General features: G+C 25.2%; 1 protein-coding gene across 1 annotated transcript; it reads right to left on the bottom strand.

The window, feature by feature from the left end:
• Positions 1-2,913: 2,913 nt before the first annotated feature.
• On the bottom strand, positions 2,914-17,884 carry LOC113548890 (cuticle protein 7-like). The gene is made up of 4 exons (XM_026949988.1): positions 17,742-17,884; positions 12,989-13,069; positions 11,229-11,523; positions 2,914-3,358 (listed from the first exon to the last, which is right to left on the bottom strand). Exons 1-4 carry the CDS (start codon positions 17,760-17,762, stop codon positions 3,213-3,215), a joined length of 543 nt encoding a protein of 180 aa, XP_026805789.1. The 5' UTR covers positions 17,763-17,884; the 3' UTR covers positions 2,914-3,212.
• Between the last annotated feature and the right edge of the window lie 4,835 nt (positions 17,885-22,719).

The raw sequence follows: 22,719 nt of genomic DNA, 5'->3' as shown, positions 1-22,719 counted from the left end.
TCTAACTAATTTACGATTTTTTTTTAATAACCCTATTGTAAATATTCAAATAGTTACGGAAGTTATGGTAGGAGGTAGATCATAATGTATAATGGAGTTAAGTAGCATTTGGGTGATACCATATTATTTAATCTGTCTTCTGAAATATGAATACATTTATAAAAGTTTAGCTAGAATACATCGAGTTCTATCAACTCATACGAAAGCTGTATTATATGCATCGCAATATGAGTACAGTAATTATAATATAGGTGTAATGTGACTCCTGCAGATATGAATATAATTGAATTTCGTCAAAAACTCGTTGAGTATATAAATATTAGGGATATAATGATGTTTTGGAGATAAATCCATGAGCAAACAACTATATTGAACACATCGTCAAAATAAAGATAAAATTGATTTTAAAATTTGTTGGTTTAATTAAATACTATCGTATTATATTTTATATAATATGTTGTGATGTTTAAAAAAAATTGTTAAATGTGGTTGTTAGAAAAACCAAACCGGCATATTTTGCCACGAGCATTGTAAATCCTAGTTACGCCACTGTTAAATTATGATGTAGTATTTCTTACATAGGTACATTCAACTTACCGATATATTATTGTAGTTACGCTTTGGGTTCAATAAATAATATTGTACATATCATAACCAGACAAATAATATTAATTTGTCTAAAAAATTAAGTATATATATATGAATTATAATGGATTTTGTATGTCAAACTTGCGTGAGGTTCTGAAGCTTTACATAGGTTAAATTTAATTAATTGTAAAGAAAGTAATTTTTAGTTAGATCTTTATAAATATTGATCTATTCAAAATATATTCATATAGTCTGTACTATAAAGTAAGTATTATAGACAACGGGTTATGTATAAAGGGTATAAAACTACTAACTGGACGAATCTTGTTTTCATTTTTTTTTCTACAAGCAAATCATGTGGAAATTCCAGATTTTTTTATAATCATTTAATTATTTTTACGAGTTCAAGAACTAAGATTGTTTTACTTAAAAAAAAAAATTGGGGTAGGTAAATTTTCTAAATTTTTAATGTTTTTATACGTATGTAAGAACAACTTAGATATATTAAAACTCGTAATTAATTTTCAAGAATTTTGACTGAGTAAAAGAATTTGCGTATATAATACTATAATATAATTTTTTTTTAAATTACCACGTTTTGCATTATTATTGTCAACGGTTAATTCAGTCCACCGATCTGTGCCCGTCAGTGGCATCAGTTATGTCCGTCTGAAGACTTCGATACTCGATCAGTACAACGCAGCCTGTGCCATGTAAATATCTGAACGATTTAATAAACCATCTTTAATAGTAATAAGACTATCATATTTAGAGGGGTAATTTCAACGGTTTTGTAAGTCCACCAAATGAATAGCAGGCCAAAAAAAAAATATTATTAATTGGATTTTTTTTTTCAACAGATTGCAGTATCAGCTATAAAAAAAATGGCTCGATTCTTGCAAAATTGTATCACAATCACCCAATATTTAAGACAAACAAGATATATCAAAACGTTACGTGTGTTTAGATTTCATGCGGTACCATAAATTAATATTTTGAAGTTAAAAGTAAAAATATAAAATACCCATTTAAATGAAGAAATAGGTATTAAGTGAATTGAAATTTATTAATAAGTTAAGAACTAGAGTGCATACAATTTAATTATAAGTTTTCGCAAATTATTATAGATAATTTTTTAATATTACAAATAATGGTAATTTTAAATTTCTCTTGAAAACGATATAAAACAAAGATTATTAATCGAAAATACCATATGTCATAACGTCGATAAAAAAAAAAAAAAAACGAAAACCTGTAGAGGATTAAAAACAATTCAACCAATTGCTTCATCGATGGATCTAGTAATTAAACTCTTTAATTGAAAAGGCATTATAATCACTATATATTTTTTATTTTATTTAGTTAGTTATAAATAATAATTTAATTATACTTCAGAAGATGTCTACAGGGATTCAAGTATACAGAAGTTGCGCAACAAGTCCAAGCGTGTTTGGAAAATATGCCTCTAGTGTAACTATAATCAACATTAAGTATGAACTGAAGGGTATATTATCACATATACATGGGATGAGTAAATTAAGGCATAACATTGAACATTATCAATTTTACTGGAAGCAAAATCATACAAATAATCAGGAACTTTATGACGGCTTAAAATCTAAACCTATGCCAGTAAAAGGAAATGCAAGAATACCTTGCGAATTTTTAATATACAAAATATAATATTAAAACATACAGGTTATTGACACAAGGATTCGATTTTATATAAATAAACGTTTTTCATTTTAAATGTATTCATTTTTAAAACTAATAACATTTTTACCATACACACAGTATATACAAAGTAATTAAAAGTGCAGTAAGTGAGAACTAAAAATTATCATTAAATAATTAAATTATATTATGAAGAAAATTATTGAATACAATTAAATTAAGATATTTAAAATCTCTTCAAAATCATGGTCTAAAAAATTAAAAATCCCCAAAATCTATGTATATTTTGGCAGAGGATACAAAATTGTTTAAAAATCCATAAAAAACATTAAAAATTCTTAAAATTCTTAGAAAACCCTGGTCTAAAAACTTAAAATACCAAAAATCTATATATTCAAGGGCTTTTTAAAGAGTTTTTAAAATAAAATAAATAATAACTTAAAAATTAATAGTCAAGGTACGTTGCTCTTGGTCTTATAAAATATACTCCGTCGAAAATTTGTTTATGTTATACATATAGTGTATTAAATTCAAAGCCCTAGTTATTAAATATGAAAATCATATTTCCTATTAAAAAAGTTAAGTTCAAGTATATTTCAAATTTAATACATCTAGAGCTGTTCAAAAAATATAATATTTAAGTTATTTAGTTGTAAGTAGAAACAAATATAAAGAGCAAAATGAAAGTGAGTTTGAGACGAGCTGACACTCTTAGTGGACCCACTAAGATTATGCGTAATATACTGAACACAACTATAAGTTTATTGATGGAATCAAACAATGAACTCAACACTCTTCAATACAAACTACTACAAACTAAAAATAACGATAACGATAAATAAAAGGATAATGATAAAATATTATTATAATATGCTAATTTTATTATTATTTTTAGTCAACATTTTGATTGGAGTACAGCAATTTCACAGACATGTTCAATGTTTCTGATTTTAGTAATTTAAATATTCTTTATAATAATTTGAGTGTTGTACGTAGCGTGGGTTGATTTCATAAGGGTGAACGGCTGTTGCGTCGTAGTATTCCTCGTATACCGGTGCAGTGGTTGAAAAGTCTTCTTGTACATTCTTTGGGAAAACTATAACGAGAGAAAAAATGAATAATTAAAAATGCGTTTTAATCTATCGGGTATTGAATTTTTATTCTATAATATTCATTTCATGTACAATAGGAACGTTAGAATTAAAAAATACATATTAAAGCATGAGTGGTTATTATTATTTAATACTTAATTACTGCTTAGTCAATTTATCCTTATTAATCGACATTTTAATTTTGCTTTAAGACGTTGAGCGATTGTATATTATATGTCAGAACTTATTTTAAATGCGAAAATATAAGCTAAATGTAATAATTGTTTATAAATAATCGTGTATTAACGAAAATTACCCGCGTACATCCAAAATACGAAATATTATATTTTAGTTTTGATGATTAGGTCTTATTTAATTAAAATATAGTTTATTCTGGTATTTATATTTATTTATTTATTTATTTAATATGATTATATTGATAAAGTTACGTTTTCAAATATTTACACGTAAGTCTAAATTTTTTCATATCAGTGCGTACTGTGTAGTCACATTTTCAAATATTTATTTTCAGTTTTCATATTAAATAAAATATTTTTGACGAATTAATTGAAGTATCGTTATGAATTAACTTATAATAAATAATTCATAGCTAGTTAATATTTTATCATATATCAATTATTGCTTATATGAATGATACTCATATTATTATCATACACATTATTTAAATTGCGTATAATGTAGGTTTCTAGTGGCTACCTTATTTTTGCTTGAAATACAACTTTTGTATCAATTAAGCTAGTAGATACTTAGATTCCAAAACTGTTTTTTTTTTTTTTTAATTATTATTTTAGTTTTTACCAATTAACACAGTTAAAATATAATTTCAAACACACAACGGTGAGACTTTAAAGTGCTTGTCGACTTTCATTAAACAACATAATATTTTTATAACAATGAAAATAACACGGTGTATTGTAAGTTTTAAATATAATAAATATTGGAATAATTATCGTATATGTCATCAAATAATTTAAATGTCTTTAACATACAATTTAGTGAAATCAATTTATGCTGACGTTATACATTTGGAATCAATAAAAATCTTCTGTCAATTAGAGTGTTCATGTCAAATTTAAAGTAGCTTATGTATTTCAATGTCAGTAATTGTTAGAATTAAACAACCATGTACTGAAGTAATCCAATTTGTCCCAAAAATGCAAGTAAAATAATAATTATTATAGTATGCATTAAGGTAAAGGATGATAAATATCAGTTTCATTATTAATTTAACTCATATTATTTTCAAACAGCATCCGGCCAATGAATAATAAATGATTAACAGTTAACACTATACTATAACTCTGTACAACTGCTATTGTGAAACAACATTCTTCTATAACATACCTTATATTTTAATATTATATAATACGTTATTAGTTTTTACTTGTAAATCAATACTTCTATACTGTAGAATGGTTTAAATAATAGGTTCGTGCCTTCCTAGAACAAAAAAACCTGAATAAATTAGTCGAAATATTTTGAAAATTATAATTTTGGTAAAAGAAAAATGTTTTGAAATATTAACGTTAATAGTTTTTAATTTCAAAAAAAGAAGTAAATAATAAGATACATATGTGATATTTTAAAAAGGTTAGTTTAACATCGAAACTACTTAAACAAAACGTAGTCTCTGATTTCCGCTTAGAATTATTTTTTATACCTGTATACATTTATTTCAAATTTAACACATCCATTAGAATGGCCTTTTCAATGATAAAATACGGATAGGTACCCTTAATTGTAACTTACTATACCTACTATAAAGAAAAGCAACATTTTCTATATATGTATTTTAAGTACTGGAAATTGTTTACTTTTGATCCTTCAAAGTACCAATTATATCAAATTGTCTATTAAAAAAACCCTAAAAGTTGAAGATTAAGCTATTTTTTCTTCTCCTAAACTTTTATTTTAATAAATGGTTAGCGTGTATTTGCATAGTTGACCTTATAGTTTTACCCATTGTTATCCATTCGTTTGCAAAAACAATTTTCATAATATTCATCTATATATATTTCCTCAGCCATTTCAAAAAAAAAAAAAAAAAAATGGTAATTTAAGGTTTCTTAAGAAATAAATTGAAAATCGACTTAAGAAGATACTGATAACTGATATTGATTTAACTTATTAGTGAATTGCCAAATTGTATCTAACTATTTTAAAATTATGTATATTTTCGTCATAATGTTTTAAATAAATAAATTACCCACTGTCCATTGGCATCATAACTACTGACATCATCTAGTCATAACCTATGCATAGTATAACGATCTCATTCATTCAAATACGTGTTGGCTTATTTATATATTTTTTGAAATTATTGAATGCATTTAATTAATAATTTTGTTCACTGATATCTTATTTTTGTGTACTCGAGTGCAAATTATTACGACGGCGTTAAGTATAGGCAAATACTTAAACGTTTATTCCCTGTCCACAATATAATTGAATTTTATATTGTTCAACGGCGTTTGTAGAAATTAATGTTTGTCTTAATAGAGTATTTTAATTAAACTTATATAACAATATTATAATGGATATCGTAATGAAGTTGTACAAGTTTAGACTGAAATACTCCTAAGTGTTCGATACAATTTAACATATAAGGAAAATCACACTACAAGATTGTTAACCATTGAAATAATTGGTTTCAATACAATACATACGCCTTTATTTACAAATCTGTGACAAATTTCGCTTAATAATTTAGTAATTCATGATTGATTTATAATATCCAATAATACAGTATACTTTTTTTATTTAAGTTCACTAAAATAGTAAAATGTTAATAGATACTTCTTTCAACAAACAGATATTTTCATATTAGCTGGCTGCTTAAATTGTATGTTTAAATACAACAATATAACTTTAAGCAATATCATTTATGGTGGATTTGTTTTCGAGTTAAAATATTTTCTAAAATTATTGGGATTTCGATTTCAGAAACTGTATATTCTTCAATACGACGGAAAAGTAAAAGTCGAAACTTAAAAGAAGTGTAATTTATTTCTTACCGCATCACATATTCACATACCGATTTCTTACGGTAACGTGAACACAATTTTATATACCTACCATTTATTCGTATATTTTTATATATTATTGGGCTGCAGTCAGTACTCAGTTTTAGAGACCTATGACCCTTTGAAAAAAATTGGTAATGCAGAGTTTAGGGTAAACTACCGGGACGGGTTAATTCAAATTTAGACAATTTAATTGAAATATTGAAATCACTGAATTCAAAATACAAGCACGAGTATGTTTTTATTTTTTTTTTATCACGGTACCCGAAAATATTAATAATATTACATCCGAAACAAGTGTTCGTTTACGTTTCTTATCGTTATTTTTTTAATCATTCAATGAACTAATTGTAATAAATTTTACTTTTATAACATATTTTCTTAATAAATATCTTATGTATGTATATATATATTTGCGATTTTGTCTCATCTGAGACCTATGTATGAATGATGCAGAATAGTTTTGAAATAATCAATTTCATGCTCACTTGTTCCTAATTTGATCCTTTATATACATAGATGATTGTGCTGTACTATTACATATCAGAAAGTGACACGTTACATGAGTTCCGTCAGTTCCGGTAAGTTAATCTCAACAGTAAAACAGGAACTTTTTATGGCCCAGTAGTTACTTGAACTTACTTAAGTTTAAAAATAATAGAGGTTAAAAACGATAGAAATGCTATGTAATAGGAGCATTTACATATTTAAACTACAATTTGAAACTATTACGTGATTATGATCCATTTTTTAAAGAATTATTGTCCATACTAGTGTTCAGTACGTATAATGTACATAATATGTTTTCTAATATATTATAATAAGCTATTCGAACATAATACATACATAATCATATATCTTGGAAACAGTTTACAAATTAAATATTGTGTTTTTGCATTCCATATTGGAAAATAATGACGTGTATTGGGAATGATTGACATCTTATGACACCAAATATTTTTAAGTAGTTAATTTTTAATATTTAATTAAATTGTAAAAACTATTATTGTGAAATTTATAAATAGTATTAATATATTAGGTTAATAGGTAAATATTATCATAAAAAAATTAATTTATTGTTCAACATCATAAAGAATACTTAAGACTTAAAAATAAAAATTGATTATTAATTTTTATCAACATCTGATAATTTATTAACTTCAAAAGAATGCTCTGTAAACAATCTACGCTTTTTATATCGTATTTACCGTTAAAAATCTAACTAGATTGAAAGAGAATTAAAAACAGAAAAATAATGATTTATAATGAATTAAAAAAAATTGAATGTTATGATTTTTTAGTTCTTTTAATATTTTTTTCTGAGAATATCCTCACGCTCCTCTTTGATTCTCTTTATACATATAAGTACTGGGATGGTAAATGTATCTGTTTCAAAAACTATAATTCATATTGATGTTTTTTTTTACTGTAAGTATTATGAGTGTAAATTAAATTATTTTTTTCATAGTTTTAAAACATGTGATAATATTTTTCCAGAAAAGCGATATGAACGTAATTAGAATGGTAAACTATCCTATTAACGCAGTAACGCCATACAAATATAAATAGGTAATGTCTGTTATTCGTCATTCTTTGAACAAATTATAAAATCACAGGTAACAATAATAATTACTATACTCCAAATCATTACGTAGGTACACATTAAATCAGTTATACATGAGTTAAATATGATCAGATCAATTGAATACGTTATATCATTATCGGGTTAATTTAATCACGAAAAATAAAATTACATTAACTGTAATACGAATTTACTATTATATTATGTTTTCATATAAAATGGAGACGTTTCTCGAATCCTCAGCAGATTAATTAAAAACGGAAGCTATGCTAAAACTTATGAAATATATTAAGCATTCGCCTGCATTTCCGCCATTAAGTTTGAACACTATATATTAATCTTATATAACATAGTAGTACATATACTACTATGATATATGAGATATACAGTGTAGGCGCATGTGATTACGCGGCGTGTACCTATTACTCAATGCATCTTTGATTTCATTTGAATACATATGTACCAGATAGTTACTAAGAAACAACTTTACGTGGTACAAAACGAAGCCCGCGCTGAGTTTAATTCGGTGTGTGGCGGAGAGATACTGTTGAAAATAATGAATATGAATATCACAAAAGAAAAGACAGGAAATTTTTTGAAAGCGTGTTTGCTTATTCAAAAAAATCTATAGAGATGTGACGCTCGCGCACGTCTAAAAGAGCAGTTTATACACGTTGAATTCGTGGGATAGGTTTTCTAATAACTATTAATTAAAAAGTTTTGTGTTAACGTTTTTTTTAATTAACCAAATGGCGAAATTGACTGAGGAATTTCAATATAATGGTTTCAGCTGTGCGTATTAAAATATTTTTACAAAAAAAACGATGTATCAAAGATATACTTTGAAACATCCCGATTTAATATATTAGTGTATGGAAACCCTCGTGGCCATATCATGTCTTTGTGTAATTATATTAATAGTAGGATCGATAGAACTATAATTAAATGTTTGTAATAATTAGGCGACCGTTACTTTCACAATGCACTTGTTGTTAATCGAACCGTTTTAATGTTGAAAGGTATTCAAGAATCTATCATTATGGATATGACGGGGTCAGTAATTCACGGTGGTATATTCACGATCGCAAGGGATTATGCTTATAAAAAAAGACCGGAAAAAATATCAGATCGTGGTCTGGTCTTAATGCGACAATGAAAAATATCATATTTATAATACCTATATAAGAATGGTACCAAACAAAATAAATTGTTATTATTTTAATAATGAAAGTTGGTAATGTAATATAATATTACACATTATTATATATTTTTTTATTAGTTGTATACTTACATAATAGGTTGAACTAATTTCTACCAAAAACAAAAAATAATCGCATATATTAAAATATTACTAGCTATTAAAGAATTTATTGAAAATAAATACTGACGTAAGTACTGTAGAATGATGTAAATAGATACATGGTATAAATGTATGTAAATATTTTAATATTCAATTGAGGATAGTAAATAATAACATACGTAGTCAAAAATATATATATTTTTATGATTTTAGTACAGTTCGTAAAAAATTAACTTTATTTTTCAACTTTATTAAACTTATTTTTAATGGTTGTAACAAGAAAACAATAGGGTGACACACAAAATTAATATACATATTATTGTAAAAATAATATATACAGTTATCACCTGATTAGAATCTAAATGCCAATTTCTATTAATTGAAAAACGACCGAAAAAAAACTTTGTTCGTAAAAATAATTTGTTTGAAGCATGCATAGGTACTTATAGAATTTAGTATACCTATACATTATAGGATATAATTTGCTTAATTATTTATAAGAACATAAATGGATGTACTTTGTATAATCTTATAAATATCTCAAGGGACTCATAGAACGTAATTGTTCTATGATTTTGAATATACGATAATGTGATATAATAATATATATTACATAACAATATAAAAATTATTAAATATTATGTTGTATTATCATCACGCGAACAGTTTATATTAGTCATTTAGCTAATCATAATGTAAGATTTATTACAAGTAAATCATATTTTATAAGCTACCATAAAAATAAAGTCCATAATTTAAACAAGTTTATAACAAAATATGGTTTCTATATCATAATATTATTGTAAATATTTAAAAAAATTATTAAATATTGTTGTTTGTTATTAATGTATAAAGGTCATACTTATTGATAATTGAAAATATGATCTATTTTATTAACCAAACTATATTTATGGTTTCTGAGGGAACCTCAATCAAGATTTTAAAATCTTGGACTAGTGAGCAGTGACGAACATGAAGTATGTGGAATGTTAACCCTAAGTCAAACCCAAATTGAAAAGATTAACACAAACATTGCATAGCGAAAATATGTGTTTGAAGATCAAACACAATATTACGAACAATACCTATTTCAAATTTTTTTGAAAGACTAGGATTTATAGTAAAGTAAGTATATATATTTATATTAATAGTAAATGGATATTTACTCATATATACTCGTAGTTTTAACTTATAATAATAATTTACAAATTTACAAAAAAAAAAAAAAAATTCTTGAATTTGCTCAGTCAGGATTAGATTTTCTAGTCATCTAATTATAACTCGTTTCTGTTTGGCAGCCACACTACAGATTAGCTCACAATTATTAATGGATCAATATCGTTTCAATAATTTATACATAATATGTATTAAAAGTGTTGTAGAAATTCATCCTGAATAACATTTTAAAACAATCTATTTATAGTCATAAATTTAAAAAAAAAATGAAACTTGAATAATTATAAATAACTATTTTTTTTCTATATAAATATTATTTAAACTAATTTTATAGATATTTGTTCAATTATTATCATAGAGTACCAATGTTATTTTTAGTATTTTTTATGATTTCCTGTAGGTATGTATACAAAATTGAAAATCGTGACGTATATAAATTATAAGTGTATAATATAAACCTAAGACAAATAAATACGCGACTGCCTATTACATTCCAAGTTAAGTTAGGTTTTATTTCCAACAGGACAAATGGGCAATGTTCACAAAATATCTCGATAAATAAGATATATATATATACGATTTTAAACATTTCCCTATTGAAATATAACCAGTTGACTTCACTAATAATATTCTGTAATCAACCTATTGGTTGTTTTATACGTCTACATTTATAATAATCACAGCTCGGATCACAAGATCAGCATCCCTCTCACGCGTACGCGTCTATATATTACTGCACTAGTGTGCGTGCCATTAGCCAGTATCCAACTCACTTATTGGTCCTCTGGCCGAGTGCGGATCATCCGCGATGTCTACGGCACTAGCAACCGTGGCGGGCACGGTCCTGACGACGTACCGTGGTTTCTTGGGCTTACCGGACTTCCTGACAACCGCGTTGAAACCGTTAACCGGGTCGGCCGTGTAGTCGACCGTCCGCACAGTGCCGTCGGGCTCCACAAGACTGTACTGACCACGAACCACGTCGCCAGTCCGCTCTTCAGATTGGTGTTTGATGTCCCCCGTGGCGGGATCGTGGACGCCATACTTGTAAGCGTAGCTCACCGGCACCTGCAAGTTAGGATAAGAATATTTTTGTTTGGTGCAAGTTATTGGTTGCGCGTACACGATACAATTATTATCGCTTTGGGGGACGAACATTATTCCGATGGGCAGATACACAAGCGTTTCGATGACGTGTTTTGTATGCATATTTAGCAATTGTGTGTATTTATTATAGTCGGAGCTTTGGACGAATGAACCGTTTTTGTGTTTCTCAGAAAAGTGCTTAAGAACTATAGAGGAATAGGACGAAAATAAGGACACGTGGTTGTATCAGAGCTTAGTACGAATACCAACAACGTTCTATTCTTCTTTGAAAATGCAATATCACATATATTATAATAAACCCACTTTAGTAGGATAGTCAATTTCTACATCAGTATTTTTTATTTGCGCGGTTCACCCGGAAAAGTGATTTGTCTATTTGCACAATACGTCATCCCACCCACCATATTTGATCTTTATCCTCCAAAGCATTATCGAAATATCATGAATACAAACATGTCAACGCAAATATTTCGAAAAAAAAGATTGCACACACATTTATAATTTTTAATAACATATATTAATATCCACTTAGCGCGAAACAAAAAAAAAAAAAAATTATTTATAAAATAGTAAACAGAAAATAAAGAAAAACTGTGAAATACTTTTTATTTGAATCTCTGGGGAAATTTAAGACAATAGACATTCGACTTATAAATTAAATATTTTGTATTAGAACGGTTTTTTAAAATTAAAAAAAAAACGAATACCATGTATAACGAAAACCTTATCAAATTAATTATATACATAACTACATATATATTATACAGTCATTCTGTAGTTATTTTGACAACTTTTTAAAGTTAATTCACTTACCAAGAAGCATATTTAAGTTATAGTTATAGTATTATAGTTAAGCTCACAAGAGAATCATTTGTATTTTAAAACACTTCATAAGTTTACAAATAACGTTGTTAATTATTAATGTTTTCAAACATATAAATGACTGTTTTAACTTTAAAAAATTGATGTGATATTGTTTGACATTATAAACAGAACTTCTGAATCTGAATATATTATTAGTTTTATAACTATTATTATATTGTATATGTATAAAAATATTATTTACAGTAGGTATCTGGTCAGGTACGTATTGTATAATTTACTATATTATTATACGAGTTTTCGTGAACTGTGTATCAATCAGATGTACTTACGTAAAATGATAAATTACAAGATATTCTAAAACTATTAAAAATCGAATACGATATAGTAATGACCTATTCTCCGTTTTTATTATTTCTGGAAACATTCATTAATCCTGAAGTTAAATTGATAATAATATCAATATATTTTCATTTAGAAAAAAATGTCATAAATTATAAAACTCGTAAAACAAATAAACAATAATCATATAGTTTATGTTAAGCTATAATATTTTAACTCGACTATTTCCATCACCGGTTAATACATAATTTGGTGTTCTTACGTAATAATCAATATCCGGTTGACCTGGATATCTTGACCTCGACAATGATATGCTTACCATTAATAATAAGCACGACAGCACCTGCAATTTTTTTTTTTTTTAGTTATTTTCTTAGTATTGCTATACATACTATAGAAAAATTCTGTTTACGAATAGCCAATATTTACGTTTTTTTTTCAATTGTGAAGCACTCGCAATAATAATAGTAATGTATAAAGACTTTGTATACATTGTCTTCATCTTAAAGTATTTTTTATTAATAATTGCTCATTAAAATATTTTAATAATCATGTTTTTTTTTAGCTAAAATATCCACATAAACAAATGCATGTTTTTCTATACATCCTTGTATACAATTTAATGTATATAAAAATGTGCAATTAAAATTAGAACCATCATCGTAATGTAATTAATGGAATAATCTTATAAATGTATTATATTATGTTTATATTTTGATTTTGCACTAGCTAAAGTGTGTAAATATTTTTTTAAGAACTTGAAAGAGTTACAGTTTTTAATTTCTAATTATTATCATTCTTTACACTGCAATTGGCATGCTATTTAAAAGTGGAATCTAGATTAAAGAGGATGTGATACATTTTGTTCATATAACATTGTTGTTTTTTCGAAATTTATATTGGTAGTTTAAATACAACTACGGTAAACTGTTGTTTCTCTTTTCAATACAAAACATTGAATTATAATCAATAAATGAGATTCTAAATTTATATAAATAAAATGTGTATTATATATTATATATTGTATTATTTTTAATTTAATATTACGCATCCATTATATGAACTAAATTAGGTTTCGTATTAATTAGTTATTTAAACGTTTATACATTCAGGCTATAATATAGGCAAATCAAATTACACGTAAGTACCTTTATATCTCATCAAAATATGTCTGTTAAATAAAAATTTTAATTTATTAAGGAGTATAAATCAAGTAATACAAATGTTTTTGGTGTATTAAATACGGTATATTATATTATACATCGATTTATAAAACAACTTAAATTGTATAATAATTATTAACTATTACATATAACTATATAAGCAATAACGATCACGAAATCTTAAATTTATCATTTTTAAATTATAGTTACTAATATTAAATGGGCAAAACAAAAATAAAATTATTAACACCATTTTAATGATTATTTATTTATTTATGAAATTACGGTTACTAATACGAGCATATACATCTAATATAGGTATACTATTTATTTTACAACAATAATATAATATACTATGGCGATTTATCAAATATAAAATGTACATTTACATAGATACAATAGGTCAATAATATATACTAACATACATAAAATTGCTTTACTTATAAGATTTAATTTAAAAAAAAGTCTACTTATAAATTAATTTATTAATTAAAAATAATTAAAATACTCTATGGTTAACTATAATAAAATAATAAAAGTAAAATTTAAATTTAATACCTATAATAAGGAATGTTATCGATCTAATATAATAGTATAAAACTATATGTATTTCAGTAATGATGGCATGCGTACAATATAATTTAACCTGATATCGTAATACTAACAAAATATTATTTTATAATTTGTGGGAAAATGGTGATGAGTTTTTAAGAATAGTGTGAGAAGAATGATTTTTGTTTGGAGTATTGTTATTCAAATTATTAAGAAAAGACAACGAGGTATACGTAAATATTAGCAATAGTATATTAAGAATTCGTTTGAAATGTCAATTTCAATGTCATTATTTCTCATTTAAAAACAAAAACTAATCGGGACACATCTGCGCTATTTTATCATTTGTTATTTAGAACGTCTAGTTAAACAGGTACCAATCATATTGAATTAATTACTATCACAAATAAAATTGAACTTACACTGTTTACTATTTTTCAATGTATTTGTTATAAGTTATCAGTAAAAAACAGGAACTTTTGAAGTCTTGATATTACATTTTAATTTTTAACAATTTTATGGAGAAAATATGTTTAGAAATCGGTTTAACTCACAATAGAGTCACAAGGTCGACGAGAATGATTTCTTTTGAGTTAAATTATTAATACCTAGTTCTGGTTTAGTTTTTGTTCTGGATTAGGTTAGAAGGCCATTTGACGAAAAGGGACAATGTAGAAGTGAAAGATAATTTTTGAATTAAATTAATATAGACATTTTATGTTAATAAAATAATATAATAATACTCATATTATGTTTCATACGATTAGCGTTATTATTATATAAATATATTTTTTTTTGTGAAACTGTTGATATGGTTAATAATGTGTTAATCGACCGTATAAATATGTCTATAGTCTGAATGATTTTAAGGAGATTTTTTAAATAGATATAATATTTAGACGTATTAGACATTATATATGATTAGCACGTATTATTATAGGTTGCAAAAATAATTTGATATAAGATTGGTAATAAACGATTAAAATTATTATGCATTTTTTATAATAGGTATTAATACATATAGTTGTTCCATTGTGTTAAAACGTGAATTATGTCTTAATTTATCCATAAAAAATACAAACTATCAATTTATAAAAATTAAAGTATCTATTTAAAATTTATAAGTCATTCTATTAAAAGTTAATTTTAAATAAATGGTATATTTATTTATCAACATTTTTATATTTTCTAATAATTATTGTGGTGTATAAATATTTAAAAATACGTATTATGTTTTTATATAAAATTATTTTCGAAAAAATAGTTTAGTAAATATTGTTGATATTAATAAAATATTATTAATATTTATTGCTGTAGGTATACCTTCACATATTTTAGTTGAACTTATGACCTAATTTATTTTGTTTTCTTTTGTAATCGTTTTTAATTTATTGCTTTTGTAGGTTTCTTAGAATATCTCAATATGTTTATTCACTGTGAATGAGCTAAAAATGAAAATTATTTATTTAGAATTTAAAGAGTATACAAAGAAGTTTTAAGCTTGGAGATAACTTAGAAGTTATATATTATTTATGTTATTGTGTAAATGCAGGACAAAATCATAAATAGACAATTAAAGACAAAATCATGAATTTTAAACAACTACTGTTGTATGGTATACGCAGTAAGCGAATGCTGAGGTTATCAATGTATGTGGAATACACCAAAAACCGTAATGAATATTGCCAAAATCGCCTTTACGTAGACATACACCGGTGGTTGTTGATATTTAGAATATTAGTGTTTTGTAAATGTTGACCATATTTAAAGAACATTGTGTGCTATATGATAATATTTTCGTTAATATCTATGTTGGAACGTTATCGCTTTATCACAATATGCCGGACCATGCAATCTGTGTTAAAATTTAAAATTTATGTTAGGTTGTTATTAACGTTATTACATGAGATAGTAAGTTAAGAAAATCGGAATTCGTAACGTTTGATTGTTGGATATACGTCCTACCTTTGTTAGTATCTACGCATATATTTAAGCCTAGCGCAACAATATATTTTTAATGGTAATAATTTTAAATTTTGGAAATACAACTTAAAAACGAAAAATATTTTCTATAAAATTTCTAGTGCGCACTTTTAATTTAATAAAGTTGTTATGTACGCATTAGCTATTAGTATATAGTATAAGTCTATTGTATATTAATTATAAGACCATATTATTGTAGTCTGTGGATAACGCATAATGTGTAGGCTACTCGCAGAATATTGTACGCGGAATTCGCGAGCGAGCCAGAGAGTCGGTCGAACCAGCGCTCTTAAAACTGTACGTCGTCTCGATGACCATTAACGAATTGTACATTGAATTAAATATTTCGACTCACATTAAAATTATATTAGTATAAAAATTCTTATATCAGTTTGTTGTACTTTCTCCTAAAAAATTGAACCTCACACTACCGAAAAAACAACGTTTGAACGGAACAACCCGGACGAGCACAACAGGTTTCTTAGGATAGATTTAATACTTAAAATTATAAGTTAGATAAAATATAATACATAATGCAGTGTAGATATAGGTTCTTATTATGTCGAACGTCGATATCTCGAACTACATTTAAATTTCCTTGAAACTACCATTACACTTGATAGCGTTTTTCTCTCGATAACTAGAAGTAAAATTAGTCGTTTTTCGTTATCTCAAATACACAAATTATATTTTTATTACGGAATAAGAAGAAAAAATGATCAGTACATTCAGTATAATATTGATTGTGATTTCACGCGTTGGTAGTCAATATATTTTGTAGTCATTTGTAAACAATATAGTGAAATGGAAAATAAGCGTTAATTAAATGTTCCTTCTGCAGATATTTAATAATGTACTTATATTATGGAGTTATATTTAGGCTATTAACTAATGATTTATCTAGTTAAATTTAGTAACATTTTTTTAATGAATGTCCAAAATATAATTCTAACTTTCTTATTTTTTAATTATTTCTTAATTTAGTTCGTTGATAAAGGTGACATTATTATAAGCTTTAAGTATTTAATATTGCATAATATTGTGTTTAAAAATATGCTTTACACACGAAAGTATTAATGGAATTTAGTAAATTTAATAATAATACACATAAATACATTAAATAATAGGCAACTTTATTGATCTCATTTTAAAAGAATTACATATTACGTATTAATATTTAACAATAACATTTTAATTTGTGAAGAATCTAATGATATCTGTTAGTGACTTGTAATTACTATTTTACTACATATGTAACAATAACTGATGATTAAGTAAAAAAATAAAATAATTATAAAATGTATAAATACAACTTACTTGTAGTATAAATCTCATCATTTTGATATATTATAATGTTTACCGAATGGAATTATTAACTATTAATTATTAATTATTATACATACACGCATAGATGCATAGATGTATGAAAGTAAACGTTTTACAACTTCGTTCCATCAAGTCCGACGAGTACTAACCACAGAATAATACAAACGGTATTTTTACATACGCAAGTCGTATTTATATATTATGTTTACTTATTATGCTGTTTACAACAATTTAATATTGTGTCAAAAAGAAAAAAAAAACTTATGGTAGTCGAATATGCGAATATCATAACATTACGATCCCATGGTGAACACCGAACAATCGGACAACGGCTACAAGGTTGACCCATGGGAACTAGAATAACCCAAGTTTCCAGCACTTTACGTGACATGATGTAATAATTAATATCTACATTAATGTACCATTTTGCATAATATACGTGTATGTGCATGTGTTTATTTTTTGTTTCCGATGTTATGTGGAAATCATTAACAGGTTAATTGGTGGTAATAAGTTCACGAGTAAAATATATATTTTAACAGTTTCAAAACATACTGACTTTTATTTACATATGTGTGAAACTAAAATATTATTATATGATGTTTATGTAGCCTTTATAGAGTTTCACAACACGAGGAGTTGATATATATTTTTTGAACCTTTCCTTGCCACACAAAATTGCACTCACTATAATTTTGTGACGTATCAGTTGTTTTTTTACCTCATTTATTTAGGCTATCTATCATGTATAAGTATTGAGCAATGAGCTTAATTGATAGATACTATCAGGTACAATAATAATAAGTACTCAGTGAAAAAAGCCTTCCAGAGGAAGTACTTCATCGTGAAATGGTTATACGTACACATTACAAATACATTTTAGTATTATTGTTATTACTATTACTTCCAGTAACTATACATTTTTAATCGTAATCTATTATCCTATAGTTTTGTTCTCTGTACAGAATCAGCTTTAAATAGGTATTAGATATATAAAATAATAGTTTTTGTATTCATCTTAGTTCAATTTTAAAATAAATAAAAAAATAATTATGGTCTATTATACAGAATTACGATGTAATAGGCAATAGCTCACCGCACATTCCTAGGCATTTTAGTGCTTAAAATACCTATCTCATATTATTGAAAGCAGCGCCAGGAGACTTAAATAAAATATTTGATGTTATACTGCTGTTAAGGCTCGAGATAATGTGTGTAGTATAAAAAGCAAAAATTCAATAGAAATTATAGAAATACAGAGCGCAAATAATAGTATAATGTACGAGTAATAACAAATAAAATAATATTATCATATCATTATATAGAACAGATTATACGTCTGAAATTCATCGTTTGACTATGTAGGTACTTACTACTTAGTGGCATCATGGGGAACTCATTTTTAACTTTAAGGACAATGTCTGTCTATTAGTTTAATATCATATTATATCATGTTACATTATTATATAATCTCTCAAATTTCTATACTTTTTGAGAACTTCCACATATATTTGAACATATATGTGATGCGTAGTATAATTATTTACTATTTCGTATATTATTATGTTAATACTACAAGAACAGAAGTATTTAAAAAATGAGTTTTTTTTTCTTATGTTTAATATTATACAATATAAAATAATTATTATATATTATTTATAATTTTATAAAGTAGGTACCTATACTGTATAGTATCTTTTAGTATATAATATAATATAGTGATCGAGAAGTTTCTAATGATCAACACTCATCGTTGTTATATACAATACAATCATACATTTTTCATATAATTAATCATTATTACTACTTTTTTAAATTAAAACTTGTTTACCTTTGTATTTCTCTCTTGTGTAAGATTTGTTTTTTTTTTTTAAACCAGAAAGTTTTCAACTAGGTACTTTCATATAGTATATATGTTTTCAACAAACTTTTTTTTATATATGGGATTTAAATTGAACATTTATATACTGTCTTTTATTCTTAGTATCACGTCATTATTTATTTCTGGACAACAAAATTTATTTGTTTTTACACACTTATTTGTTATTTATATGTATATAATGAAATGGGGGTAATATAATATCATAAATATTCGTGCAAATACATAGAATAAATATGTAATATTTTATTTCTCGAAAATATGCATATTTTTAGATCAAAGAATATTTAAAAGATATAGCGTAATAGTATTTGATTTTTGGATATAAGTAATTCCTTTAAAAAAAATATTAAAGATTCAAGAAAAACCTAAGGAAGTTCTTGAAAATTGCAGGAAAAATTCTCAGAAAATATTTAAATAAAACTTGGAATATCAAATAGAATTTCAAGATACTATTTCACCCAACATTTTTTGGCTAATATGTTATTTACATCGGTTGATCTTGTAAGGTAATTCAAGATTTACGAGTAAAACATCGTAAAACATAACAGTAACAGATCGGTGTACAAATATGTCTCCAAGCTATACGAAAAAAAAAATATTGTTATTTACTATAAAATAAAAAAAAAAAAAGAATTATTATTTTTATAAAATCGATTGGATCTATTTTTAATATATTTTGCATGTAAAACTACTATGTTTTTAATACATTATTTGTTATTGGTTGTAAATCTGTACGACCTTATAAAATTGTTAGTGATAACATACTCTAAAATTGAAATTAATTGTTCTATTGTTTTATAAAAATGCAATACTAGGTATACCAATAATCTTTATAAAATAACAAATATATATTTTTAATGTTGTTTATAGCTAGTATTGTTTCATAAAACCATAAATAATAATAATTATTGAGCTATTTAATCATATATAATATGTATGTTCTAATACAAGCTAATGTTATAGATATTTTTAGTTATTATCATATATATTATATTCATAGATGTATAAAACAAACTCAAAAATATTATTTGAACATAAAAATATTTAAAATCAACATGAAAAAATATTTGAAATATACCGCTAGTTCAATTACTGCAATGAAACATAATAATTACATTCCTCGGACATTCTAATTATATGTTCAACAAATCAGAATATTTGTATTTTTTAACAATAAACTTGACTTCTAATTAACCAAATATAAGCAACAAATTAGTATAACACTGCTATAGTTATTTTCAATGCTGGGCATTGACGAGTTAAAAAGTTAAAGTTATGTTGCTTTTAACTAAATTACTTAACGAGTTACTTTTATTTTCATAAGTAACTTCTAACTTAACTAGTTTCTTTTTTTTAAGTTAACATGCCCAACCTTGGTTATTTTCAATATTTAATACATATAAGTATTAAGTCATAATAATATTAACGCTTTTGAGTCATTTTTAACACACCTGTTTCAATCATTCGTTTCTGATTAATTTAAAAGAGTTCTATTATTCCTATATACGTATATTTCAATGCTATATATATATATATATATATATTGTGTTACCACTGTTAGTAGTATAACACGATGTTATTACAGGGATAGGTAATATTCAAAAACAAAAATTTTAAATTAAATGGCTATGTAAAAATATACTGTGTCATCTTATCGTGGACTTGTATTTCTAACATGATGGTTTATAAGACCTTATAAACCACCTACGTAGAAATGGTTTTTAGTGAATATTAAAAATTTAAAACTACGTTTTCGGATTGGTACTTTATGTCTTCATTATGGGATACGTTGAACTATACATTTTTTCCTCAGAGTGGTTTAGATATAAAATTACAAAATTGAATTATTTTTTGTTTTATTTTTTTTTTCGTGAGATTATTTGTATATAGTCGTATTTTATCGTGAAACACTATCCAGTTATGCATATTTTGTTTATTATTTCATCGCTCTAGGTTAATTTGAAACTATCTGGTTAAACGATAATTATTATTATTATTATGTATATGTAATACATATGCATATCATGTAGAAAGTAAATAATATACATTTTTACTCAGGACTGTGAAATGTCCATCTATCTTTTTTCTTTTTTTTTTCAAAAATCATAAATAAATAATACCTTTTTAGCTTTAAAAGAAATGATAATTTATAATTTTTACGAATTTAACAGTTAAAATTATCTTAATATTGTATTAAACATTTAAAAAGAACATAGATTTAACAATTTAACAATTTTTGAACATTAAAAATACGTTTATTATGTGGTATCGATTACTAGTTAGGTATAGTTTAGAAAACCATAAAAATGTATTACATAAATAGGTCTTGTAATATGATTTTAATACTATTTTTACATTTCTTTAACAACCGTATAGAATTCGGATGTAACTATTTTGGACAATAATCATCATATATATGGAATAATATGAATAATATATCAATTGTAACAATATAATATGTTATGGCATTTATTGTTTGTGATTTTTTTTCAATTGTATTTAATCGTGGACAGAAAATCACAAACGTATTGAATCGTAATCTTGTTTTATAATGCACCACTATTATACAACACAGTCTAAATACGTGATCGGGTAACCAGTAAAACTTCTATTGTCGCATGATTTTGCACTTAATTGTGACGTTGACTTTAAACGTGAGAGAATTTCAAGATGAGTTACCTACAGGAAATAGAAAATTGAACAAAAGTACGTCAGTCCTAGTCAACTAAATTTTCTGAATGTTTGATGTATGATATTAAATTATACATATTTCATTTAGACTGTAAACTTATTATATATGTACAAATATTGATTGGTCTGATTATAGCTAATCAATATCCAAGGTTATACCAATAAAGAGTAAAGTAAATATTTATAAAATCAAAATTATTAAAGTAAAACGATATTTTTGTAAAAAACTTAAACGTGGTAATTTAAAAACATATTCTATCGCAGTATTAACGAAGATAAGATCGATCTATAATTCATCGTAACCTAACCTAACGATGTGACATCAACAAGAGCTGGTTTAATGGAAGCATTAAAAAAAAATGAATCGCATACGGTAAAATTATATTCTCAGGTTAC

This window comes from Rhopalosiphum maidis, chromosome 4 (genome assembly GCF_003676215.2).
Source record: "Rhopalosiphum maidis isolate BTI-1 chromosome 4, ASM367621v3, whole genome shotgun sequence".
In the NCBI taxonomy this organism is placed as follows: domain Eukaryota; kingdom Metazoa; phylum Arthropoda; class Insecta; order Hemiptera; family Aphididae; genus Rhopalosiphum; species Rhopalosiphum maidis.
The sequence above is the reverse complement of the archived record's forward strand: the minus strand, read 5'-3'. Positions and strand labels throughout refer to the sequence as shown.